This window comes from Chamaea fasciata, unplaced genomic scaffold (assembly GCF_029207755.1).
Source record: "Chamaea fasciata isolate MVZ Bird 193981 ecotype frontalis unplaced genomic scaffold, bChaFas1.0.hap1 SCAF_484, whole genome shotgun sequence".
Lineage (NCBI taxonomy): Eukaryota > Metazoa > Chordata > Aves > Passeriformes > Sylviidae > Chamaea > Chamaea fasciata.
Genome location: NW_027094569.1, coordinates 50,272 through 75,519, shown reverse-complemented (window position 1 = coordinate 75,519; position 25,248 = coordinate 50,272). Strand labels below are relative to the sequence as shown.

The following is a 25,248-nucleotide window of genomic DNA, read 5'->3' as shown; positions in this document are numbered from 1 at the left end:
GCTCCCCCCCTGGCCGGACCCCAACAGTCGGTGGGGAACAAAGTGCTGGCCTGGAGCGGGGTCCTCGAGTGGCAGGAGGTGAGGGGGGGGTCCGGGGGGGAGGGATTTTTGGGGGTTCTGGGAGGATTTGGGGGGGATTTTGGGGGGCTGGGAGATGTTTGGAGTGAATTAGGGGGGTCCTGGGGGGTTTGGGGAGGATTTGGGGGGGGTCCTGGGGGGATTTGGGGTGAATTTTGAAGGGATTTTGGGGGGTCCTGGGGGTGTTTTTGGGGTGAATTTGGGAGGATTTGGGGTGAATTTGGGGTGTTTGGAGGGGTCCTGGGGGGATTTTGGGGGAATTTGGGAAGTTCTGGGGGGCTTTTGAGGTGTTTGGGGGGAATTTGGGGGGATTGGGGGTGAATTAAGGAGTTCTGGAGGAATTTGTGGGGTCCGGGGGGAATTTGGGGTGTTTGGAGGGTCCTGGTGGGATTTTGGGGTGCTGGGGGACGTTTGGGGTGGATTTGGGGGGTCCTGGGGGGATTTTGGGGGGGTTTAGGGGGGATTTTGGGGTGCTGGGGGACGTTTGGGGTGGATTTGGGGGGTCCTGGGGGGGATTTTGGGGGGGGTTTAGGGGGATTTTGGGGTTGCTGGGGACTGATCTGGGGAGGGTCGGAGCAGCAAACAATTCTCTCGGGGAGGGATAAAATGAATTTTGGTGTCAAAGATAATTTGGGGACCCCCCCCCAAATCCTTTTGGGGACCCCCCAAATCCTCTCTGTGACCCCCCAAACCCCCTCGGGGACCCCCAATTTCCCCCCCCCAGAAGCCCAAGCCGGCCCTGGTGGACTCGAGCACGAAGCTGACGCGCTCCCTGCCCTGCCAGGTCTACGTCAACGCCGGCGAGAACCTGTGAGCTGGGGGGGGATTTTGGGGGGGAGTTTATGGGATTTGGGGGGATTTTGGAGGGTTTGGGGAAAGGTTTTGGGGGTCCTGGAGAGATTTGGGGGGGGGGGGGGGAAACGTGGGTAAAAAATTCACAGCGGTGGAGAGGGAAGGGATTGTGGGGGGATTTTGAGGGATTTTGGGACGACTTGGGGGGATTTGGGGAGGATTTGGGGGGATTTTGGGAGGTTTTGGGGGGATTTGGGGAGGTTTTGGGGGAATTTTGGGAGGATTTGGGGGGATTTTTGGAGGTTTTGGGGGGATTTGGGGAGGTTTGGGGGGATTTTGGGAGGTTTTGGGGGGATTTTTGGGAGGATTTGGGGGGATTTGGGAGATTTTGGGGGATTTGGGGGGATTTTGGGGGGGGATCCCCACTCGATTTTTGGAGTCGTGTTGGAATTTTTGGGGTGCTGGAATGGGGAGAACCTCCCAGCTCACCCTTGTTTGTTTGGGGGTTTTTTTCGCTTTTCCCAGGAAAACCGACCAGTGGCCCCAAAAACTGATCATGCAGCTCATCCCACAGCAGCTCCTGGTGGGTTTTGTGGGATTTGGGGCGATTTTGGTTGGATTTGGGGTGGTTTTTTTACGGGATTTGGGGTTTTGTGGGATTTGGGGTGGATTTTTGCGAGATTGGGGGTGAGTCTTTGTGGGATTTGGGGGTTTGGGGAGGGGATTTTGTGGGACTCGGGTGGGGTTTTTTAGGATTTGGGGTGGTGTCTGCTGGGATTTGGGTGTGAAATCTGTGAGATTTGGGTGGGGTTTTTTGTGGGGGTTTGTGGGATTTGGGGGTTTGTGGGTTTTGGGAGGGAGTTTTGTGGGATCTGGGGGGGTCCTGACCCCCTTTTTTTTGCCCCCCCCCCCAGACCACCCTGGGCCCCCTGTTCCGGAACTCCCGGATGGTTCAGTTCCATTTCACCACAAGGACCTGGAGTCGCTCAAGGGGCTCTACAGGATCATGGGCAACGGCTTTGTAAGGACCCCAAAACCTCCCCAGGGACCCCAAAACCTCCCCAGGGACCCCAAAAACAGCCCCAGGGGCCCCAAAAACGTCCCCAGGGACCCAAAACCTCCACAGGGAGCCCAAAAACAGCCCCAGGGACCCCAAAACCCCCACAGGGAGCCCAAAAAACAGCCCAGGGAGCCCAAAACCCCCACAGGGAGCCCAAAAACAGCCCCAGGGAGCCCAAAACCTCCCCAGGGACCCCAAAACCTCCACAGGGAGCCCAAAAACAGCCCCAGGGAGCCCAAAACCTCCCAGGGACCCCAAAACCTCCCAGGGGACCCCGAAACCCTCCCAGGGACCCCAAAACCTCCACAGTGAGCCCAAAAACAGCCCCAGGGACCCCAAAACCTCCCCAGGGACCCCGAAACCTCCCCAGGAGCCCCAAAACACCCACAGGGACCCCAAAACCTCCCCAGGGGCCCCAAAACGTCCCCAGGGACCCCGAAACCTCCCCAGGGGCCCCACGCACGTCGCTGTTTTTTGCATCGCTGCGCCACGTTCCCACAAGTCCCCGTATCCCATCCTCAAATCGCCAAATCCCTGTCCCTCATCCGTGTCCCACGTCCTTGCTGTGACGTTCCCATGACATTCCCGGTGACATTCCCATGACATCCCCAGTGACATTCGCGGTGGCATTCCCAGTGACATCCCTGTGACATTCTCGTGACGTTCCCATGACATTCCATGACATTCGGGTTCCGTTCCTGTAACATTCCCGTGACATTCCCGGTGACACTCGTGTGACCCTCCTGTGACATTCCTGGTGACATTCCCATGACATCCCAGTGACATTCGCGGTGGCATTCCCAGTGACATCCCTGTGACGTTCTCGTGACGTTCCCATGACATTCCCATGACATTCGGGTTCCGTTCCTGGTAACATTCCCGTGACATTCCCGGTGACACTCGTGTGACACTCCTGTGACATTCCCGGTGACATTCCTGTGACATTCCCAGTGACATTCCTGTGACATTCCCGGTGACACTCGTTGTGACACTCCTGTGACATTCCCGTGACATTCCCATGACATTCTGGTGTCACTCCCGTGACATTCCCGGTGACATTCCCGGTGACATTCCCGTGACATCCTGGTGACACTCCTGTGACACTCCCGTGACATTCCTGGTGACATTCCCGGTGACACTCCCGTGACATTCCCGTGACATACCCGTGATGTTCCCGTGACATCCTAGCGACACTCGTGTGACACTCCCGTGACATTCCTGGTGACATTCCCAGTGACGTTCCCGTGACATCCTGGTGACACTCCCGTGACATTCCCGTGACATTCTGGTGACATTCCCCGTGACACTCGTGTGACACTCCCGTGACATTCCCGGTGACATTCCGGTTCCGTTTCTGGTAACATTCCCGTGACATCCCGGTGATATTTGTGTGACACTCCTGTGACATTCCCGTGACATTCCCGTGACGTTCCCGGTGACACTCCTGTGACATTCCCGTGACATTCCCGTGACATCCCGGTGACACTCATGTGACACTCCCGTGACATTCCCGGTGACATTCCCGGTGACGTTCCCAGTGACGTTCCCGTGACATCCTGGTGACACTCCCGTGACATTCCCGTGACATTCTGGTGACATTCCCGGTGACACTCGTGTGACACTCCCGTGACATTCCCGGTGACATTCCGGTTCCGTTTCTGGTAACATTCCCGTGACATCCCGGTTGATATTTGTGTGACACTCCTGTGACATTCCCGTGACATTCCCGTGACATTCCCGGTGACATCCCTGTGACACTCCCGTGACATCCCGGTGACATTCCTGGTGACATTCCCGTGACATTCCCGTGACATTCCCAGTGACACTCCCATGACATTCCCGTGACATTCCCGGTGACATCCCTGTGACACTCCCGTGACATTCCCGGTGACATTCCTGTGACATTCCCGGTGACATTCCCGTGACATCCCGGTGACATTCCCGTGACATTCCCGGTGACATCCCTGTGACACTCCCGTGACATTCCCGGTGACATTCCTGTGACATTCCCGGTGACATTCCCGTGACATCCCGGTGACATTCCCGTGACGTTCCCGGTGACGCTCCCGTGACACTCCCGTGACATTCCCGGTGACATCCCTGTGACATTCCGGTGACATCCCTGTGACACTCCCGTGACATTCCCGGTGACATTCCCGGTGACATTCCCGTGACATTCCCAGTGACATTCCCGTGACACTCCGTGACATTCCCGTGACATTCCCGTGACACTCCCGTGACATTCCCGGTGACATCCCTGTGACACTCCCGTGACGTTCCCGGTGACGCTCCGTGCCGTTGCAGGCGGGCTGCGTGCACTTCCCGCACACGGCGCCGTGCGAGGGTGCGGGTGCTGATGCTGCTCTACTCGTCCAAGAGAAAATCTTCATGGGGCTCATCCCCAACGACCAGAGCGGCTTCGTCAACGGCATCCGCCAGGTCCATCACCAACCACAAGCAGGTGCAGCAGCACAAGATGGACCAGCAGCGCGGGGTGAGCCCCAAAAACACCCCAAACGCCCCAAAATTCCCCCCAAAACGCCCCAAAATATCCCAAGAACGCCCCCAAATATCCCAAAAACACTCAAAATACCCTGAAATACCCCAGAAACACCCAAATACCCAAATAAGGCCACAAAATGCCCCCAAAACACCCCAAAATATCCCAAAAGCACCCCAAAATATGCCAGAATCACCCCAAAATACCTGAAAAAGGCCACAATATGCCCCAAAACTGCCCCAAGATACCCAGAAACTTCCAAAAATGCCCCAAAAAGCCCCAAATACCCCAGTAGTAGTGCCCCCAAATATCCCAAAGACACTCCAAAATACCCTGAAATACCCAGAAACACCCAAATACCCAAATAAGGCCACAAAATGCCCCAAAACTGCCCCAAAATACCCCAAAAAACGCCCCCAAATATCCCAAAAACACTCCAAAATACCCCAGAAACGCCCTGAAATACCCCAGAAACACCCCAAATACCCGAAAAAGGCCACAAAATGCCCCAAAACTGCCCCAAGATACCCCAGAAACTTCCAAAAATGCCCCCAAAACACCCCAAAATACCCCAAAAACACCCCAAAATATGCCAGAATAACCCCAAATACCTGAAAAAGGCCACAATATGCCCCAAAACTGCCCCAAGATACCCCAGAAACTTCCAAAAATGCCCCAAAAAGCCCCAAAATACCCCAGTAGCGCCCCCAAATATCCCAAAAACACTCCAAAATACCCTGAAATACCCCAGAAACACCCCAAATACCCAAATAAGATCACAAAATGCCCCCAAAACACCCCAAAATACCCCAAAAACGCCCCCAAATATCCCAAAAACACTCCAAAATACCCCAGAAACGCCCTGAAATACCCCAGAAACACCCCAAATACCCGAAAAAGGCCACAAAATGCCCCAAAACTGCCCCAAAATACCCCAGAAACTCCCAAAAATGCCCCCAAAACGCCCCAAAATACCCCCAAACCACCCCAAAATCCACATGAATCTCTTCCAGATCCCTTTTTGGAGGATCCTTTGTCCACCCCAAATACCCCAAATCCTCTATGGGGTGTTAGGGGGGTGTCTTTGCTCCCCCCAAATGCCCCCAAACTCATTTTTGGGGGTGTCTTTGCCTCCCCCAGCCCCACATTTTTTTGGGGGGGGTGTGTTTTGGGGTCTCTCGGCTGCCCCCCAATTTTATTTTGCTGTCCCCACAGTTGGGGGGCTCGGCCCCCGTGCCCGGAGCTCCCCCGTTCCTGCCCAAGCAGCCGGGGACCCTCCCCGTGAGCTCGGGGGTGCAGCCACAGGTAAGGGGGGATTTGGGGGGGATTTGTGGGATTTGGGGGGGATTTATGGGATTTGGGGTGGGTTTTGTGGGGTTTGGGGTGGGTTTTGTGGGATTCAAGGTGGTTTTGGGGGGTAAAACCTTGGATGGGTTTTTTCATGTCTCCTTCCTTTCTGTCCTTTCGCGTTTCCTGGCTTCTTTCTCCTCGTGTTTTCAGCCGTTTCTCCCGCCCTTTTCCCCCTCACGTTTCCATTTGCGGTGGTTTTTGTGGGATTTGAGGTGGAATTTTTGTGGGGATCATCCTTCGGAGCCCCCCCTGACCCCGCTGTGTCCCCCCCCTCCCAGGTGAGCCCAGGCCTGGCTCAGGTCGGGATCATGGAGGAGCAGCAGCGGCAGCAGAGCCTGGTCTGGGGGAGCTTTGGGAGGTTTTGGGGGAATTTGAGGGACGTCCTGGAGGAGTTTGGGATGCAGGGGAATCCTGGATGGGTCAAGGGGCAGAATTGGAGGGATTTTGGGGGGATTCAGGGGAGTCCTGCATGGATTTGGAGTCTGGGGGAGGGGTTTGGGGGGACTCTGGTTGGATCTGGGGAGCCCTGAATTAATTCCTGAGGGTCTCGGATGGGTTTGAGGGGGTTTTGGGGGTATTTGGGAGGGTTTTGGGGGGACCCTGGTTGGATTTGTGGGGTCTGGGGGGGGTTTAAAAAGGGTTTTGGGGGGACCCTGGTTGGATTTGGGGAACCCTGGATGATTTCATGGGGCTCTTGGATGGCTTTGAGGGGATTTTGGGGTGTCTTGGAGAGGAACCTCCATGAATTTGGAGGTTTTTTTTTGGACAGACCTAGGGTGGGGGTGATCCTAGAACATTTTGGGGGTGTCCTTTAGCCCTGTGGGATTTTTGGGGTCTCCCCAACAGCTCCTTTTTCCCCCTCCCCAGTTACAGCTTCGGGCGCAGCAGCAGCAGCAGCCGCAGCCCCCCCCGGCTCCCCCCGCAGCCCCCGCGCCCCCCCAAGCCCCCCAAAACCCGGGACCCCCCCAGGCCGGACCCCCCCAGCCCAGCCAGGCCGGGGGGGGGTCCCTGCTGCGCCCCCAAAACCCGGGGGCCAACCCCCAACTGCGGAGCCTCCTGCTCAGCCAGCAGCCGGTGAGTGACCTCCCCAAAAAAACCCAAAAACCCACCCCAAAATTCCCCCCAAAAAACCCCAAAACCCACAAAAAAACCCACCCAAAATCCACCCCAAAAAACCCCAAAACCCCCCCAAAATTCCACCCAAAAACCCACCCAAAACTCCCCCCAAAATCCACCCAACCCCCCCCAAAAACCCACAAAAAAACCCCAAAACCCACGCAAAAACCCACAAAAAACCCCACGCAAAATCCACCCAAAAACCCACCCAAAAACCTCAAAATCCACCCCGAAAACGCCAAACCCCCCCAAAAACCCACAAAAAAACCCCCAAAACCCCAAAATCACCCCTAAAAAACCCCCAACCCCCCCCCAAAAAACTCCCCCAAAATCCACCCGAAAACTCCCCCAAAAAACCCCAAAAACCCACCCAAAATTCCACCCAAAATCCACTCAAAACCCCCCAAAAACCCCCCCAACCCCCCCCCAAACCCCCCCCAAACCCCCCCCCCCAAAAACCCCCAAACCCAGGAATTTCAGGGTGTTTCCCTGGAGGAATTTGGGGCTGGAATTCTTTTTTTTTGGGGGGGGGGGGGGGGGTGTGCCTAAAACTTAGGAGAGTTGAGGAATCTTAAGGGGGGAGGAATTTTTTTTTGAGGGGGGGGGGGTCCTCAAAAAATTGGAAGCGGGGAGGAAGATTTTGGGGAGGGGGAGGGGGGCAACACGGGAGGGTGTGGGGGCATTTTTGGGGCGCCCCCCTGACCCCTCCCTGTGTCCCCCCCCCCAGCCCCAAGGCGGGGTCCCCCCCCCGGCGCAGCCCCTGCACCACCTGCAGCCCCCCCCGGGGCCCCCCCAGGCCCAGCCCCTGCTGCCCCCTCCCCACCAGGCCCTGGGGGCGGGCGGGGGGCAGCTGCCCCTCCTGCACCCCCCCCCAGGGCAGCCCTGGCCGGGGCAGCTGGGGGGGCCCCGCGCCCCCATCCCAGGTGAGTGAACCCCGAAAAAACACCCCAAAAAATCTGCTGGGAACGTCCCCAAAAATCCGCTGGGAACCCACCCCTGGGAACCCCCAAAATCTACTGGGAACGTCCCCAAAATCTGCGGGGAACCCACCCCTGGGAACCCCCAAAATCCACTGGGAACCCCAAAATCCACTGGGAACCCACCTCTGGGAACCCCCAAAATCCGCTGGGAACCCACCCCTGGGAACCCCCAAAATCCGCTGGGAACCCACCCCTGGGAACCCCCAAAATCTGCTGGGAACGTCCCCAAAATCCGCGGAGAACCCACCCCTGGGAACCCCCAAAATCCACTGGGAACCCACCCCTGGGAACCCCCAAAATCTACTGGGAAACCACCCCTGGGAACCCCCAAAATCCGCTGGGAACCCACCCCTAGGAACCCCCAAAATCCACTGGGAACCCCCAAAATCCGCTGGGAACCCACCCCTGGGAACCCCCAAAATCCACTGGGAACCCACCCCTGGGAACCCCCAAAATCCGCTGGGAACCCACCCCTGGGAACCCCCAAAATCCACTTGGAAACCACCCCTGGGAACCCCCAAAATCCACTGGGAACCCACCCCTAGGAACCCCCAAAATCCGCTGGGAACCCACCCCCGGGAACCCCAAAAATCTGCTGGGAACCTCCAAAATCCCCATGAGAACGTGCCCCAGGAACCCCAAAAATCCCACTGGGAGCCCTCAAAATCCCTTGAGAGCCCACTCCTGTGAACCCCAAAATCCACTGGGAAATCTCCCAAAACTCCACTGGGGACCCCCAGAATCCCCTGAGAACCCCTCCCAGGAACCCCAAAAAATCTGCTGAGAACCCCAAAATCCTTTGAGAACGCCCCCAAATTTTTCTGGGAACCCCAAAATCCCCTGAGACCACGCCCCTGGAAACCCCAAAAATCCCCTGGGAACCCCCAAAATCTGCTGGGAGCCCCAAAATCCCCTGAGACCCCCCACCCCTGGGACCCCAAAACCCAAGCCTGGCACCCCAAACCGCCCCTGGGACCCCCAAACCGCCCCTGGGACCCCCAAAACCACCCCTGGGACCCCCAAACCGCCCCTGGGACCCCCAAACCACCCCTGGGACCCCCAAACCACCCCTGGGACCCCAAAAACCACCCCTGGGACCCCCAAACCGCCCCTGGGACCCTCAAACCGCCCCTGGGACCCCCAAAACCACCCCTGGGACCCCCAAACCGCCCCTGGGACCCCCAAACCACCCCTGGGACCCCCAAAACCACCCCTGGGACCCCCAAACCGCCCCTGGGACCCCCAAAACCACCCCTGGGATGCCCCAAACCACCCTTGAGACCCTCAAACCGCCCCTGGGACCCCCAAACCGCCCCTGGGACCCCCAAAACCGCCCCTGGGACCCCCAAACCGCCCCTGGGACCCCCAAACCGCCCCTGGGACCCCCAAACCACCCCTGGGACCCCCAAACCGCCCCTGGGACCCCAAAAACCACCCCTGGGACCCCCAAACCGCCCCTGGGACCCCCAAACCGCCCCTGGGATGCCCCAAAAAACCTCTGGGACCCCCCCAGACGCTCTTGGGGCGGTTTTTGGGGTCCCCCCTGACCCCGCTGTGCCCCCCCAGGGCAGATGCTGCTGCCCCCCGGCCCGCGGGGCCCCGTCCCCCCGGGGGGGCTGCAGCCCGTGCAGACCCCCAGCGTGATGGAGGAGGACATCCTGATGGACCTCATCTAGGGGGGCACCCCAAAACTCGGCGCCGGGGACCCCAAAACCCCTCCCCAAAACCCCAAACCACCTCCAGAAGCCCCCAAAATACCCCCAGGACCCCCCCAAAGCCACACAGGGGACCCCCCAAATCAGGGGCCTGCAGACCCTCAGGGTGATGGAGGGGGAGACTTGGATAAACCTTATTGGGAGGGGGGGTCCCCAAAATTTGGGGAGACCCCCGGGACCCCCAAACCACCCCCAGGGCCCCCAACCCTGGCCCCCCCCCCCTCCCCTTTTTTCTTTCTGCTTAGCTGAATAAAAGAGGAAATTTTGCACTTGATCCAGGCGGTGAAAAACTGGGAATTTTGGGGTCTGGGAGGAGGGGGAGATTGGGGATGGGGGGGGAGGGATTTGGAGGGATTTTTGGGATAAGGGGGTGTGTCCCTGAATCCAGGAAAGAGTCCGGGATTGGGAGTGGGCAGAATTTGGGATCTGGGGTGGAAAATGGGGCGGGTGGGATGCAGGGGGATATTTGGGATTGAGGGGAGGATTTGGGATGAGATTTTGCGGGGGGGGATATTTTTGATGGAATCCCACAGGAATTCCCAAAGTTCTCCTGGATTTGGCGCGTCCCTGAAGTCCCAAGATGTCCCTGGCTCGGGAGGGACACACCTGGGGCAGGTACCTGAGGTGACACCTGCAGACCCCCCCCAATCCCTGAACCCCCCCAGATCCCAAATCCCGATTTCCAACTCTGCGGATCCAAAATCCCGGTTTTATTGAGCAAAGCAAAGGCTGGGAGAGGTCGGGGTGGGGACCCGACAACCAGGGAGGGACAGTGGGACACCCCAGCCTCGGGGTGTCCAGGAGGGTCCAGGCGTGTCCAGAAGCTTCCGGTGGTTTCTCTGAGGTTCTACTGGTGCCCAGGAGGTTCTGCTGGAGGTTCCTCTGCTGTGGGAGGGGTTCTCGAGGTTCTAGATGCACTCACGGGGTCCTAGAGGTTTCTACAGGGTTCTAAAGGCACTCACGGGGTTCTAGATGTGTCTGTGAAGTTCTAGACGTCTACAGGGGTCTGCTGGGTTCTAAAGGCACCCGTGGCGTTCTAGATGTGTCTACAGAGTTCCAGATGCACCGATGGGGTTCTGTATGCGTCTCTTGGGTTCTAGAGCTGTCTATTGGTTTATTAAAGCGCCTATGGGGGTCTAGAGGTGTCTGTGGAGTTCTAGATGAATCTACTGGGTTCTGGAGGTGTCTATTGCGTTCTAAAGGCAGCTGCGGGGTTCTAGAGGTGTCCATGGGGTTCTAGATGTGTCTATGGGGTTCTGCGGATGTCTGCATGGTGTTCAAGCCATCCATGCGGTTCCAGGGCTGTCCACGGTGTCCCCCTGAAGATCCTGCGGGTTCTCATTTCTCCTGGACGTGTCTCCTTCGACACGGGTTCTCTGTCCCGGCTTCCTCCCTTGATCCCCCCTCTTCCTCCAGCACCACCTTGAGGAGGGCGTGGGTGGCACTGGACATGGTGGCCGTCACCTTGACGTGGTCATTGCTCACCTGGGCGGTCCCATAGCTCCTGCCCACGATGATGCGGTTGAATTCGACGTCTAGGCGGGAGCTGGAGTAGATGCCGTTGGCCATGCGGGCGTAGGTGTCCTCCAGCCTGCCCAGGTGGGCCATACCTGGGGACAGCTCCAGGCCCAGCTCCATGGAAAACTTGTTGTAGTCGATGGGGTTGGAGAAGTGGATGGCCAAGGTGAAGGACTCGGCCTCGTAGAGCAGGAGCCCCGCCACGCCCCAGAAGGGGAAGCCACCCGGGAAGTGACAGGTGCCTCTGGAGCCGGGGGACAGCTCCGGCATGGGGGGAACAGAGCAGTGGCCGCAGTCCAGGTAGGTCCTGGGGGGAGGAAGGGGGTGGGATCAGCGGGAGAACAACCCCAGGGAGCTGATCCCTCCATGGGATGGAGATCCCACCTGGAGCTGCCCCCCGAGGGTTCCCCCAATCCCACCCCGGCCTCACCTGGGCTTCTTCAGGCTGATGGTCCTGGTCTTGTTGGAGATCTGGATCTCCACAGAGCGGCTCAGTAACGCTCCCATCCTGCCTCGGGATCTCCTCAGCTCTGGGATCTCCTCAGCTCCAGGCTCTCCCTGGCTCCAGACCCTTCTTCCCCACTCCGGGATCTCCTCCCGGTGTTCTCGGCACAGCCGGGGCCGTTTCCCCCCCCGAAACAACCAACTTCAGATGGAAGTGACCGAAACCAGCGGCTGATTTCTCAGACAACAAGAGCTTTTGCTTTCGCCGGGGCTTTATAAACCCGGCCCTTTCCTTCCCACGGAATTTTGGCACCGTTACAGAATTCCATCTGCATTGACCCAAAACTTCCTGGAATTCTCTGCAACCCTGAAGTTGCCAGTCCCGAGATGTCCCTGGATCAGGATGGACACACCTGGCGCAGGCACCTGAGGTGACACCTGCAGACCCCCCAATCCCAAATATCCAAATATCCCCCCCCCAATCCCTGAACCTCCCCAGATCCCACCTTGTTTTTCCCACATCCAGGGTCCATCCCCACAAATCCCCACCCCAGCCCCCACCTCTAACCCCAATTTCCAGATCCACCCATATCCCAAATTTCCCCTCCCCCACCCTCCCATCCCGGACCCCTCCAGATCCCAAATCCCAATTTCCATCTCCAAGGATTAAAAATCACACTTTTATTGAGCAAAGCAAAGAAAGGCCATCCATGCAGTTCCAGGGCTCTCCATCAGATCCCCTTGAAGGTCCTGTGGGTTCTTACTTCTCTTGGTAGCATGTCTTGAGGGAGAGGAATTTCTCAGTTTTCCCTTGATTCCGGCTCTCTATCCTGACTTCCTTCCCCCGATCCCGCCTCTTCCTCCAGCACCACCTCAAGGAAGGAGTCAGTGGCACTGGACATGGTGGCCGTCACCTTGACAGGGCCGGCGCTCACCTGGACAGTCTCCTCAGTCTTGCCCACGATGCCACGGTCAAATTTGATGTCCAGGTGGGAGCTGGAGTAGGTGCCGTTGGCCATGCGGGCGTAGGTGTCCTCCAGGCTGCCCAGGTGGGCCTTACCTGGGGACAGCTCCAGGCCCAGCTCCGTGGAAAATTTACTGTAGTCGATGGGGTTGGAGAAGTAGATGGCCAAGGTGAAGGACTCGGCCTCGAAGGCCAGGAGCCCCGCCACGCCCCACAACTGGTAGCTGCCTTGGAAGTGGCAGATGCCACTGGAGCCAGGGGACAGCTCTGATTCAGGGGGAACAGAGCAGTGGCCGCAGTTGAAGTAGGTTCTGGGAGGACAAATGGGGTGGGATCAGCGGGAGATGTTGGTGGGACCAGTAGGGGATGGAACAACCCCTGGGAGATGATCCCTCCATGGGATGGAGATCCCACCTGGAGATGACCACCCTGCACCCCGAGGGTCCCCCTGATGCCCCCCCATCCTCACCTGGGGTTCCTCAGGCTGATGTTCTGGGTGTTGTTGGAGATCTGGATCTTCACAGAGCGGCTCAGTAACGACGACATCCTGGCTCAGGATCTCCTCAGCTCCGGGATCTCCTCAACTCCGGGATCTCCCTGGCTCCAGACCCTTCTCCCCCCACTCCAGAATCTCCTCCTGATGTTCTCAGCACAGCCGGGGCTGTTTCCACCCCCCAGCAACAACCAGCTTGAGATCAAAGTGACCAAAACCAGTAGCTGATTTCTCAGACAACAAAAGCTTTCGGTTTCAGAGGAGACTTCACAAACCCGGCCCCTTTCTTCACATCGAATTTTGTGCACCGTTACAGAGTACCGTGTGAATAGACCCAAAACTTCCTGGAATTCTCTGCATCCCTGAAGTTGCTGACCCCGGCATGTCCCTGGATCGGGAGGGACACCCCTGGGGCAGGTACCTGGAGTGACACCTGCAGACCCCCCAATCCCAAATACCCTTCCCAATCCATAAACCTCCCCAGATCCTAAATCTTTTTTCTCGATCCAGGGTCCACCCCCCAAATCCCTGCCCCAGCCCCTACATCTAACCCCAGAGCTGCCCAATTCCCAGATCCACCTCCATCCCAAATTTCCCCACCCACACCCTCCCATCCCAGGCCCCCCCAGATCCCAAATCCCGATTTCCAACTCCGCGGATCCAAAATCCCGGTTTTATTGAGCAAAGCAAAGGCTGGGAGAGGTCGGGGTGGGGACCCGACAACCAGGGAGGGGCAGCGGGACACCCCAGCCTCGGGGTGTCCAGGAGGGTCCAGGCGTGTCCAGAAGCTTCCGGTGGTTTCTCTGAGGTTCTGCTGGTGCCCAGGAGGTTCTGCTGGAGGTTCCTCTGCTGTGGGAGGGGTTCTCAAGGTGCCTGTGGGGGTCTAAATGCACCTATGGGGTTCTAGAATCTACGGGTCTCTAGAGGTGTCTAAGGGCTTCTAAAGGCATCTGTCGGGTTCTAGAGGTGTCTATGGGGTTCTAGAGATGTCTACGAGCTTCTATAAATATATGGGGCTCTGGAAGGTTGGAGTTCCCAAGGCGTCTGTGGGGTTCTAGACATCTCTGTGGGGTTCTAGATGCACATATGGGTTTCTAGATGCACTTATGAGGTTCTAGAAGTATATGGGGCTCTAGATGTCTCTAGTGGGTTCTAAAGGCGTCTATGGGGTTGCAAATGTGTCTATGAGGGTTCTACAGGTGTCTGATTGGTTCTAGAGGTATCTGCTGGATTCTACAGGTGCCTATGGGTTTTGAGAGGTGCCTGAGAGGTTCTAGATGTCTCTGTGGGGTTCTGGGGATGTCTGCAGGGATCTCAGGCCATCCATGCAGTTCCAGGGCTGTCCACAAGGTCCCTCTGAAGATCCTGCGAGTTCTCACTTCTCCTGGACGTGTCTCCTTCGACACGCGTCATCTGCCATGGCTTCCTCCCCCGATCCCCCCTCTTCCTCCAGCACCACCCTGAGGCAGGAGATGGTGGAGTTGGACATGGTGGCCATCACCTTGACGTGGCCGTCGCTCACCTGAGCGGTCCCGTGGCTCTTGCCCACAATATCACAGGCGAATTTGATGTCTGGGCAGGAGCTGGAGTAGGTGCCACTGGCCATGCAGGTGTAGGTGTCCTCCAGGTTGCCCAGGTGGGCCTTACCTGGGGACAGCTCCAGGCCCAGCTCCATGGAAAATCTGCAGTAGTTGATGGGGTTGGAAAAGTAGATGGCCAAGGTGAAGGACTCGGCCTCGTAGAGCAGGAGCCCCGCCACGCCCCTGAATGGGGAGCTGCTTTGGAAGAGGCAGATGCCTCTGGAGCCGGGGGACAGCTCCGGCATGAAGAAATGAGAGCATTGGCCGCAGTTGAAGTAGGTCCTGGGCAGAGAAATGGGGTGAGATCAGCAGGAGATATTGGTGGGACCAGTAGGGGATGGAACAACCCCTGGAGATGATCCCTCCATGGGATGGAGATCCCACCCGGAACTCCATCCCAAGGGCCCCCCTGATGCCTCCTGGTCTCACCTGGGCTTCCTCAGGCTGATGTTCCGGGTGTTGTTGGAGATCTGGATCTCCACAGAGCGGCTCAGTACTGACCCCATCCTGGCTCAGGATCTCCTCAGCTCCAGAATCCCTTCCTCAGCTCCGGGCTCTCCCTGGTTCCAGACCCTTCTCCCCCCACGCCGGAATCTCCTCCTGGTGATGTTCTCAGCACAGCCGGGGTTGTTTCAACCCCCCCACAACAACCAGCTTGAGATCAAGATGACGAAAACCAGCAGCTAATTTCTCAGAAAAGAGAGCTTTCGGTTTCAGTGGGGACTTCACAAACCTAGCTCCATTGTTCACATCGAGTTTTGTGCCCCATTGCAGAATTCTGTGTGATCAGACCCCAAAACTTCCTGGGATTCTCTGCATCCCTGAAGTTGCCAGTACCGGGATGTCCCTGGCCAGGGAGGGACACACCTGGGGCAGGTACCTGGGGATGCCCTGGGGTCAGGTCTAGAGTTCCTCTAAGGGGCAAGGAATGGGTTCAACTGGTTTGACTGGTGTAACTGGTATTGGTGGTTTAACTCTGCAATGTAACTGATTTAACTGGTTTGCTTTTCCAATTTAACTGGTTTAACTGGTTAAAATGTCCAGTGGAACTGATTTAACTGGTTTATTTCAGCAATGGAACTAGTTTAACTGGTTGAAGTCTCCAGTGGCACTGGTTTAACTGGTTCATTTCTCCAGTGGAACCGGTGTAACTGGTTTACCCCATTTCACATCCCAGGGTCACTCCCACCCCACAATGTCACCAGTTAGACCAGTCCTCCCACTTGCCCCAAGCCCTTAGAGAGGCCAAGCATCAGCCCCATTCCCACCATTCCTGCCCTTTTCCGCTCATTTTTGCCCGAATTTCCCCATTCCAGCCCAGTGTTGCACCCCTGACAGAATCTGTGTGGGGCCAGATCTTCCAAACCCCATGGAGATGTGTCACCTCCAAGGGTGTCCGGCAGCCCCACAAATGGCTTAAAGATATCAGCCAGACAGGATCAATGGGAGTGCTTTGTAAAGGAAAAGGTTTTAATAAAGACAAAACCCACAAACTATACTGAGCGAAAGAAGAAGGCTGTGCCGGGTGCAAGGAGGATCTGCACGTGCTAAGGCACCCCGAAAATGCCCCGAGTGGCTCGGTGCAATTTTTATGTATCTAATTAAGTATCTGAAGTCCGTTAAGTCTCCAAAGGCTGAGGAGGGTCCTTGGCACTCTGCCCAACACAAGCAGCAATAGGGTTTAATAATTCAGGTACAGTTCCAAACGTCCAACAGGCGTCTCTGGGCTGGCACCGGGCCAATTAGGATAAGAGGAACGTAGAAGGTTCTACTTCTTTTACCTTGTAAGTAAGACAAGGGCTGAAACCCAAATCTTTCCCTAATATGGAAACCCCTGTTACCATGGGGGTGCACAGCTACACATCCCCATGTACCTGCCCCAGGTGTGTCCCTCCCTGGCCAGGGACATCCCGGGACTGGCGACTTCAGGGATGCAGAGAATTCCAGGAAGTTTTGGGGTTGAATCACACAGAATTCTGTAACGGTGCACAAAATTCGACGTGAAGAAAGGGGCCGGGTTTGTGAAGTCCCCACTGAAACTGAAAGGTCTCGTTTCTGAGAAATTAGCTACTGGTTTTGGTCACCTTGATCTCAAGTTGGTTTTTGGGGGGCGGAAATGGCCCCGGCTGTGCCGAGAACATCACGAGGAGACCCCGGTGTGAGGGGAGAAGGGTCTGGAACCAGGGAGAGCCCGGAGCTGAGGATGAGATCCCGGAGCTGAGGAGATCCCGAGCCGGGATGGGCTGGAATGTCAGGTGCTTTGTGGAGATCCAGATCTCCAACAACACCCGGAACATCAGCCTGAGGAAGCCCAGATGAGGCTGGGGGGGCATCGGGGGGACCCTCGGGGTGCAGGGTGGTCATCTCCAGGTGGGATCTGCATCCCATGGAGGGATCATCTCCCAGATCCCAACACCTCCCAGTGGCCCCAGCCAGGTGGGAAAGGGATCGTGGTGGTCCTCAAGAAATGTGCAGTTGGGTGCATTCCCTCCCACCCCCCAAAAAATTGGAGGGACCCTTGAAATCTCTTGAGGGGGATTAGAACTGGAAATCCCAAAGCGGGGACAGCGGAAGGTCTGTGTGACCCCCGTGGAACCTGGAGAGGGATCCCCAGAGCCGGGGGCGCTCAGAGGGAGAATTTAGGGTGCGGGCCCGCTCCACACCCAGGGCTTCCCCGTTCGTTTCGGGGTGCTGAGCCCCGTTTTTGTCCCCTCCAGGCCGCTCTGCGCCGGGCCAGCGCCATCCTGCGCAGCCAGAAGGCCGTGGGGGTGAGGAAGGAGAGGGTGTGGGCAACAAAGGCCCCTCGATTCCCTCAGAAATTGAGTCTCAGCAACTCCCACAGTCTGTCCTTCGTTGTGGAGAGGAGGCACCCGAGGAATTGGGACGCCACTTCCCCCATTTTTACCCCCCACGTTTCCTGTCCTTTTGCCCTCTCATGTTTTCTGCCATTTTTACCTGCAGGTTTCCCACCTTTTTCCCATAGGTTCCTGGGTTTTTTCCTCCAACTTCCCCCCCTTTTCACCCTCACGTTTCCCGCCCTTTCCCCCCTCACCTTTCCCGCCCTTTCCCCCCTCACCTTTCCCGCCCTTTCCCCCCTCACCTTTCCCGCCCTTTCCCCCTCACCTTTCCCGCCATTTCCCCCCTCACCTTTCCCGCCCTTTCCCCCCTCACCTTTCCCGCCCTTTTCCCCCTCACCTTTCCCGCCATTTCCCCCCTCACCTTTCCCGCCCTTTTTCCCCTCACCTTTCCCGCCCTTTCCCCCTCACCTTTCCCGCCTTTTCCCCCTCACCTTTCCCGCCCTTTTCCCCCTCACCTTTCCCGCCCTTTTCCCCCTCACCTTTCCCGCCCTTTTTCCCTCGCAGTTCCCACACTTTTCCCCCTCACGTTTCCCCCCCTTTTTCCCCTCACATTCCTCACCTTTTTCTCCCCTCAGGTTTTCCATTATTTTCCCCCCTCAGTATTCCCAACTTTTCCCCTCATGTTTCCTGCTTTTTCCCCATCACGTTTCCATTTGAGGTGGTTTTTGTGGGATTTGAGGTGGAATTGTGGGATTTGGGGTGACCATTCCCCCAAAGACCCTCAGAACACCGAGGCCCCCCCCCAAATCCGGCATTGCTGACCCCCAGAGTGATGGAGGGGGACACCCCCATGGGGGGGAATCCACAAAATTTGGGGAGACCCCCCCAGGACCCCCAAAGCACCCCCAGGGACCCCAGCGCTGGCCCCCCTCTCCTCTTCTGTTTTTGCTTTGCTGAATAAAATGATGATTTTTGCGCAGGTTCCAGGCAGTGAAAAACTGGCAATTTGGGGGCCTGGGAGGGCTGGGAAGGAGGGGGAGATTTGGGATGTGGTTGGGAGAGATTTGGGGGGATATTTGGGATGTGGGGAAGGGATTTGGAGGGAAATTTGGGAAAAGAGGGAGGATCCCTGGGTCCAGGAAAGAATCTGGGATCGGGAGTGGGCAGAATTTGGGATCTGGGGTGGAAAACGGGGGGGTGGGATGCAGGGGGATATTTGGGATTGAGAGATCCTTGTGCTGCACGAATTTTTGATGGAATCCTATGGGAATAGACCCAAAATTCTCCTGGATTTTGGTGCATCCCTGAAGTCACTGATCCTGGGATGTTGCTGGCTCAGGGGGGACGCACCTGGGGCAAGTACCTGAGGTGACACCTGCAGACCCCCCAGTCCCAAATATCCCCCCAATCCCTGAACCTCCCCAGATCCCAGATTGTTTTTCCCACTTCCAGGGTCCATCTCCCTAAATCCCCACTCCAACCCCCCACCTCTAACTCCAACTCCCAGATCCACTCCCATCCCAGATTTCCGCATCCCAGGCCCCCCCAGATCCCAAATCCCGATTTCCAACTCCGCGGATCCAAAATCCCGGTTTTATTGAGCAAAGCAAAGGCTGGGAGAGGTCGGGGTGGGGACCCGAGAACCAGGGAGGGACAGTGGGACACCCCAGCCTCGGGGTGTCCAGGAGGGTCCAGGCGTGTCCAGAAGCTTCCGGTGGTTTCTCTGAGGTTCTACTGGTGCCCAGGAGGTTCTGCTGGAGGTTCCTCTGCTGTGGGAGGGGTTCTCGAGGTTCTAGATGCACTCACGGGGTCCTAGAGGTTTCTACAGGGTTCTAAAGGCACTCACGGGGTTCTAGATGTGTCTGTGAAGTTCTAGACGTCTACAGGGGTCTGCTGGGTTCTAAAGGCACCCGTGGCGTTCTAGATGTGTCTACAGAGTTCCAGATGCACCGATGGGGTTCTGTATGCGTCTCTTGGGTTCTAGAGCTGTCTATTGGTTTATTAAAGCGCCTATGGGGGTCTAGAGGTGTCTGTGGAGTTCTAGATGAATCTACTGGGTTCTGGAGGTGTCTATTGCGTTCTAAAGGCAGCTGCGGGGTTCTAGAGGTGTCCATGGGGTTCTAGATGTGTCTATGGGGTTCTGCGGATGTCTGCATGGTGTTCAAGCCATCCATGCGGTTCCAGGGCTGTCCACGGTGTCCCCCTGAAGATCCTGCGGGTTCTCATTTCTCCTGGACGTGTCTCCTTCGACACGGGTTCTCTGTCCCGGCTTCCTCCCTTGATCCCCCCTCTTCCTCCAGCACCACCTCGAGGAGGGCGTGGGTGGCACTGGACATGGTGGCCGTCACCTTGACGTGGTCATTGCTCACCTGGGCGGTCCCATAGCTCCTGCCCACAATGATGCGGTTGAATTCGACGTCTAGGCGGGAGCTGGAGTAGATGCCGTTGGCCATGCGGGTGTAGGTGTCCACCAGGTTGCCCAGGTGGGCCTTACCTGGGGACAGCTCCAGGCCCAGCTCCATGGAAAACTTGTTGTAGTCGATGGGGTTGGAGAAGTGGATGGCCAAGGTGAAGGACTCGGCCTCGTAGAGCAGGAGCCCCGCCACGCCCCAGAAGGGGAAGCCACCCGGGAAGTGACAGGTGCCACTGGAGCCGGGGGACAGCTCTGGCATGGGGGGAACAGAGCAGTGGCCGCAGTCCAGGTAGGTCCTGGGGGGAGGAAGGGGGTGGGATCAGCGGGAGAACAACCCCAGGGAGCTGATCCCTCCATGGGATGGAGATCCCACCTGGAGCTGCCCCCCGAGGGTTCCCCCAATCCCACCCCGGCCTCACCTGGGCTTCTTCAGGCTGATGGTCCTGGTCTTGTTGGAGATCTGGATCTCCACAGAGCGGCTCAGTAACACTCCCATCCTGCCTCGGGATCTCCTCAGCTCTGGGATCTCCTCAGCTCCAGGCTCTCCCTGGCTCCAGACCCTTCTTCCCCACTCCGGGATCTCCTCCCGGTGTTCTCAGCACAGCCGGGGCCGTTTCCCCCCCCCGAAACAACCAACTTCAGATGGAAGTGACCGAAACCAGCGGCTGATTTCTCAGACAACAAGAGCTTTTGCTTTCGCCGGGGCTTTATAAACCGGCCCTTTCCTTCCACGGAATTTTGGCACCGTTACAGAATTCCATCTGCATTGACCCAAAACTTCCTGGAATTCTCTGCAACCCTGAAGTTGCCAGTCCGAGATGTCCCTGGATCAGGATGGACACACCTGGCGCAGGCACCTGAGGTGACACCTGCAGACCCCCCAATCCCAAATATCCAAATCTCCACCCCCCAATCCCTGAACCTCCCCAGATCCCACCTCGTTTTTCCCACATCCAGGGGTCCATCCCACAAAATCCCCACCCCAGCCCCCCCAGAGCAGCCCAATCCCCAGATCCACCCTTACCCCAGATTTCCCATCCCCACCCTCCCACCCCAGCGCCCTCCAGATCCCAAATCCCAATTTCCAACTCGTGGATCCAAAATCCTGATTTTATTGAGCAAAGCAAAGGAAGTCCAGCCGTGCGCTTCCAGGGCTGTCCGCGAGGTCACCTCGGAGCTCCTGCAGGTTCTCACTTCTCCTGGACGTGTGTCTTGAGGGAGAGTTTTCTCAGTGCTCTCTAGACGGAGGTTCTCCATCCCGGCTTCCTCCCTTGATCCCCGCTCTTCCTCCAGCACCACCTCGAGGAGGGCGTGGGTGGCACTGGACATGGTGGCCGTCACCTTGACGGGGCCGGAACTCACCTGGACGCTCCCATGGCTCCTGCCCACGACAACGCGGCCTGAATTTGATGTCCGGGTCAAAGCTGGATTGGGTGCCGCTGGCCATGCGGGTGTAGGTGTCCTCCAGGCTGCCCAGGTGGGCCTTACCTGGGGACAGCTCCAGGCCCAGCTCCGTGGAAAACTGGCTGTGGTTGATGGGGTTGGAGAAGTAGATGGCCAAGGTGAAGGACTTGGCCTCGTAGAGCAGGAGCCCCGCCACGGCCCCAGAAGGGGGAAGCCACTTGAGAAGTGACAGGTGCCACTGGAGCCGGGGGGACACCACTGGCAGGAAGGGATGAGAGCATTGGCCGCAGTCCAAGTAGATCCCTGGTGGAGAAATGGGGTGGGATCAGCGGGAGATGGTGGGGACCAGTAGGGGATGGAACAACCCATGGGAGATGATCCCTCCATGGGATGGAGATCCCACCTGGAGCTGCCCCCCCCTGCACCCCGAGCGTCCCCCCAGTGCCCACCAGCCTCACCTGGGCTTCCTCAGGCTGATGTTCCGGGTGTTGTTGGAGATGCGGATCTCCACAGAGCAGCGCAATAACGACACCATCCTGGCTCGGGATCTCCTCAGCTCCTGGGTTTCCTCAGCTCCGGGATCTCGTTCTCAGCTCTGGGTTCTCCCTGGCTCCAGACCCTTCTCCCCCCACTCCGGGGTCTTCCTCCCGGTGTTCTCGGCACAGCCGGGGCCGATTCCCCCCCCAGAAATAACCAAGTTCAGATTGAACTGACCAAAACCAGCAGCTGATTTCTCAGAAACGAGAGCTTCCACTTCCGCCGGGGGTTTTCCCAAACCCGGCCCCTCCCTTCCCTTCGACTCTTGGCACCGTCCCACAATCCCGCGCGGATAGACCCCAAACCTGCCGGGATTCTGCGCATCCTGAAGTCGCCAGTCCCGGGATGTCCCTGGCTCGGGAGGGGACACACCTGGGGCAGGTACATGGGGGGCAGGTCTAGGGTCCCTCTGAGGGGCGCTGAAAGGGGTTAACTGGGTTAACTGGTGTAACTGGTTTGACTGGTTTCATTCTCTAACACCTTTAACTGGTGTAACTGGTATTGCTGGTTTGACTCTGCAATGGAACTGATTTAACTGGTTTGTTTCCCCCGTGGAACTGGTTTAACTGGTTTATTTCTCCAGTGGAACCCTCCAGTGGAACTGGTTTAACTGGTTAAACGCTCCAGTGGAACTGGTTTAACTTAACTGGGTAAAATCTCCAATGAAACTGGTTTAACTGGTTTATTTCTCCAGTGGAACCAGTTTAACTGGTTAAAATGTCCAGTGGAACTGGATTAACTGGTTTATTACTGCAGTGGAATTGTTTTTAACCAGTTAAACTTTCCAGTGGGAACTGGTTTAACTGGGTAAAATCTCCAATGGAACTGTTTTTAACTGGTTTATTTCTCCACTGGAACGGGTTTAACTGGGTTAAAATCTCCAATGGAACTGGTTTTACTGGTTTGAACTCTCCAGCAGAACTGGTTTAACTGGTTTAAACCCTCCAGTGGAACTGGTTTTAACTGGGTAAAGGTTTAACTGGTTTATTTCTGCAGTGGAACTGGTTTAACTGGTTAAACTCTCAAGTGGAACTGGTTTAAACTTGCAGGGACATCCTGGGACTGGCGACCTCAGGGATGCACAAAATTCAGGGAAGTTTTGGGTTTAAATCGCACGGAATTCTCTAAGGGGTGCCAAAATTCCACAGGAAGGAAAAGGCCGGGTTTGGGAAGTCCCCCGGCGAAAGCAAAACCTCTCGTTTTCTGAGAACTCGGCCACTGGTTTTGGTCATTTTTATCTCAAGTTTTGGGGGGGGGGGGGAAAACGGTCCCGGCTGTGCCAAGAACACCAGGAGGAGATCCTGGAGTGGGGGGAGAAGGGTCTGGAGCCAGGGAGAGCCCGGGGGTGAGGAGATCCCGAGCCAGGATGGGGTCGAAAATCAGCCGCACTGTGAAGATCCAGATCTCCAACAACACCCCAGAACATCACCCTGAGGAACCCCAGGTGAGGATGGGGGGGGACATCAGGGTGGGGGGGCAGCTTCGGGTGGGATTTCCATCCCAAACTGGGATCATTTCGGGGTTGGGATCATCTCCCAGAGGTGGTGGGACAACTTCTGCGTGCTCCCACCGCCCCTCCGTGACCCCACCCCTCAAATTCTTCTCTCCAGGCCCCACTTCTACAGCGGCCACAGCCTCCAGTCCCCCCAGGCTTCACTGCCCCCCGGCTCCTCCAGCACCTACAAGTTCACGAACAGCTCCTCGTTCTGGGGCTGTAACGGGCTCCTGGCCTTCGAGGCCGAGTCCTTCACCCAGGCCATCTACTTCTCCAACCCCATCGACCACAACTTATTTTCCGTGGAGGCGGGCCTGGAGCTGTCCCTGGACAGGGTTCACAGGATGGAGCTGGAGGCAGCCTATGACCGCCTGGTCAGCAACTCCTGCACCTCCTCCAACCAAACCTTCATGTTCCCCTTCGCCATCCTCAAGGAATCCCAGGAGGAAGCCCAGCTGAGCACCGGCCCCGTCAAGGTGACGGCCACCATGTCCGGAGGCCGAAATACTGTTCTCCAGGTGGAGGTGGAAGACCAGAGGAACCGAGATGATGAAGGCAGGACAGAGACGTTTTGCCAAGCAAGACACGTCCAGAAGTGAGAACCTGCGAGACCTTCAGTGGGACCTCGTGGACAGTCCTCGAACCACAAAGATGGCCTGAGAACCCTGCAGACACCCCCAGAACCCCACAGACACTTGTAGAAACCTGCAGGAACCTCTGGAACGCTTCAGACTCTCCACAAGAACCTTCAGCAGAACCTCTTGGGCACCAGAGGAACCTTGGAGAAACCGCTCGACGCTCACGAACATCCCAAGGTTGGAATGTCCCACTCCCTCTTTCGGAGTGTCCCCCCGTGACCTCACTCGCCCCCTTTTCGCTTTGCTCAATAAAAGCCCCCCAGAACTTCAGCTTCTCAGCAAATTCCACAGTCTGCTCTTCATTGTGGGGACCTGAGGAACTGGGATGCACAGTTCCCCCATTCTTACCCCCACATTTCTCGCCCTTTTGTCCTCTCGTGTTTTCTGCCATTTTTACCCGCGGGTTTCCCACTCTTTTTTCCTCACGTTTCCTGGCTTTTTTTCCTTGGATTTTCTACCCTTTTTGTCCCCTCATGTTTCCCACCTATTTTCCCCTCACACTTCCTGCCTTTTTCCCTCTCGTTTCCCACCCGTTTTCCCCTCACACCTCCCACACTTTCCCCCTCACGTTTCCCGCCTTTTCCACCCCTGCTCTTCCCCCCCTCCCCTTTTTCCCCCCCAAATTCCTTACCCCTTCCTCCCCTCATGTTGCCCATCGTTTCCCGCTCACATTTCCCCTCCTCACTGCCCCCCACGGACACTCAGCGGCTCATTAAGAAGCAGAAATATCACTTTAATGACAACGCATCTCCCTCAGTTTAAGGCCTCAGTGGTGTCCCCCCCCTCCCCAAGACCCCTTTATGATCCCAACATCCCTCCGGGAAGGATCCCTCAGGCACTTGATCCCAGAGCCCCACAGGCACCAGATCCTGCCCCGCAGATGTCGCAGAACCCGTTCAGGCACCCAACCCCACCCTGGTGGGGACCCCAGAGCAACATCAAGGGCTACATCGCACCCCACAGAGGAACCAGGATCCCCACGAGGGTCCCAGTATCACCCCAGAGGGAACTCCGACCTTGATAAGGGTCAGATTCCGCCCCAGAGAGGATCCAGGATTCCCATTAGGGGCTTGATCTCCTCCCAGTGGGAGACCCCAGCCCTCCGTTAGCATCCCGATCCAGCCTGGGGTGAGCCCAGACCACCATCAGGGGCTCAATCTTGCCCTATGGAGGATCCAGGATTGCCGTTAGGAGCCTGATCCCACCCCAGGAGAGCCCCCAGACCCCCAGAGCGGCCGGATCCCACCCTGGGGTGAGCCCAGACCCCCACCAGGATCCCAATACCCTCTCAGGGCCCCAAACCTGCCCCCCGGAACGATCCTTTGGGAGCCTGATCCCACCCCAGGAGAGGAGCCCAGACCCCCAGAGCAGCC

The 25,248-nt window shown here is 57.3% G+C and overlaps 1 protein-coding gene across 1 annotated transcript; it reads left to right on the top strand.

The window, feature by feature from the left end:
• The first annotated feature begins 6 nt into the window (after window positions 1-6).
• LOC136305556 (mediator of RNA polymerase II transcription subunit 25-like) lies at window positions 7-9,637 on the top strand. The gene is made up of 10 exons (XM_066208824.1): window positions 7-78; window positions 803-888; window positions 1,396-1,453; window positions 1,785-1,891; window positions 4,235-4,424; window positions 5,646-5,735; window positions 6,059-6,118; window positions 6,648-6,854; window positions 7,624-7,819; window positions 9,443-9,637. Exons 3-10 carry the CDS (start codon window positions 1,427-1,429, stop codon window positions 9,550-9,552), a joined length of 987 nt encoding a protein of 328 aa, XP_066064921.1. The 5' UTR covers window positions 7-78; window positions 803-888; window positions 1,396-1,426; the 3' UTR covers window positions 9,553-9,637.
• Window positions 9,638-25,248: the final 15,611 nt, after the last annotated feature.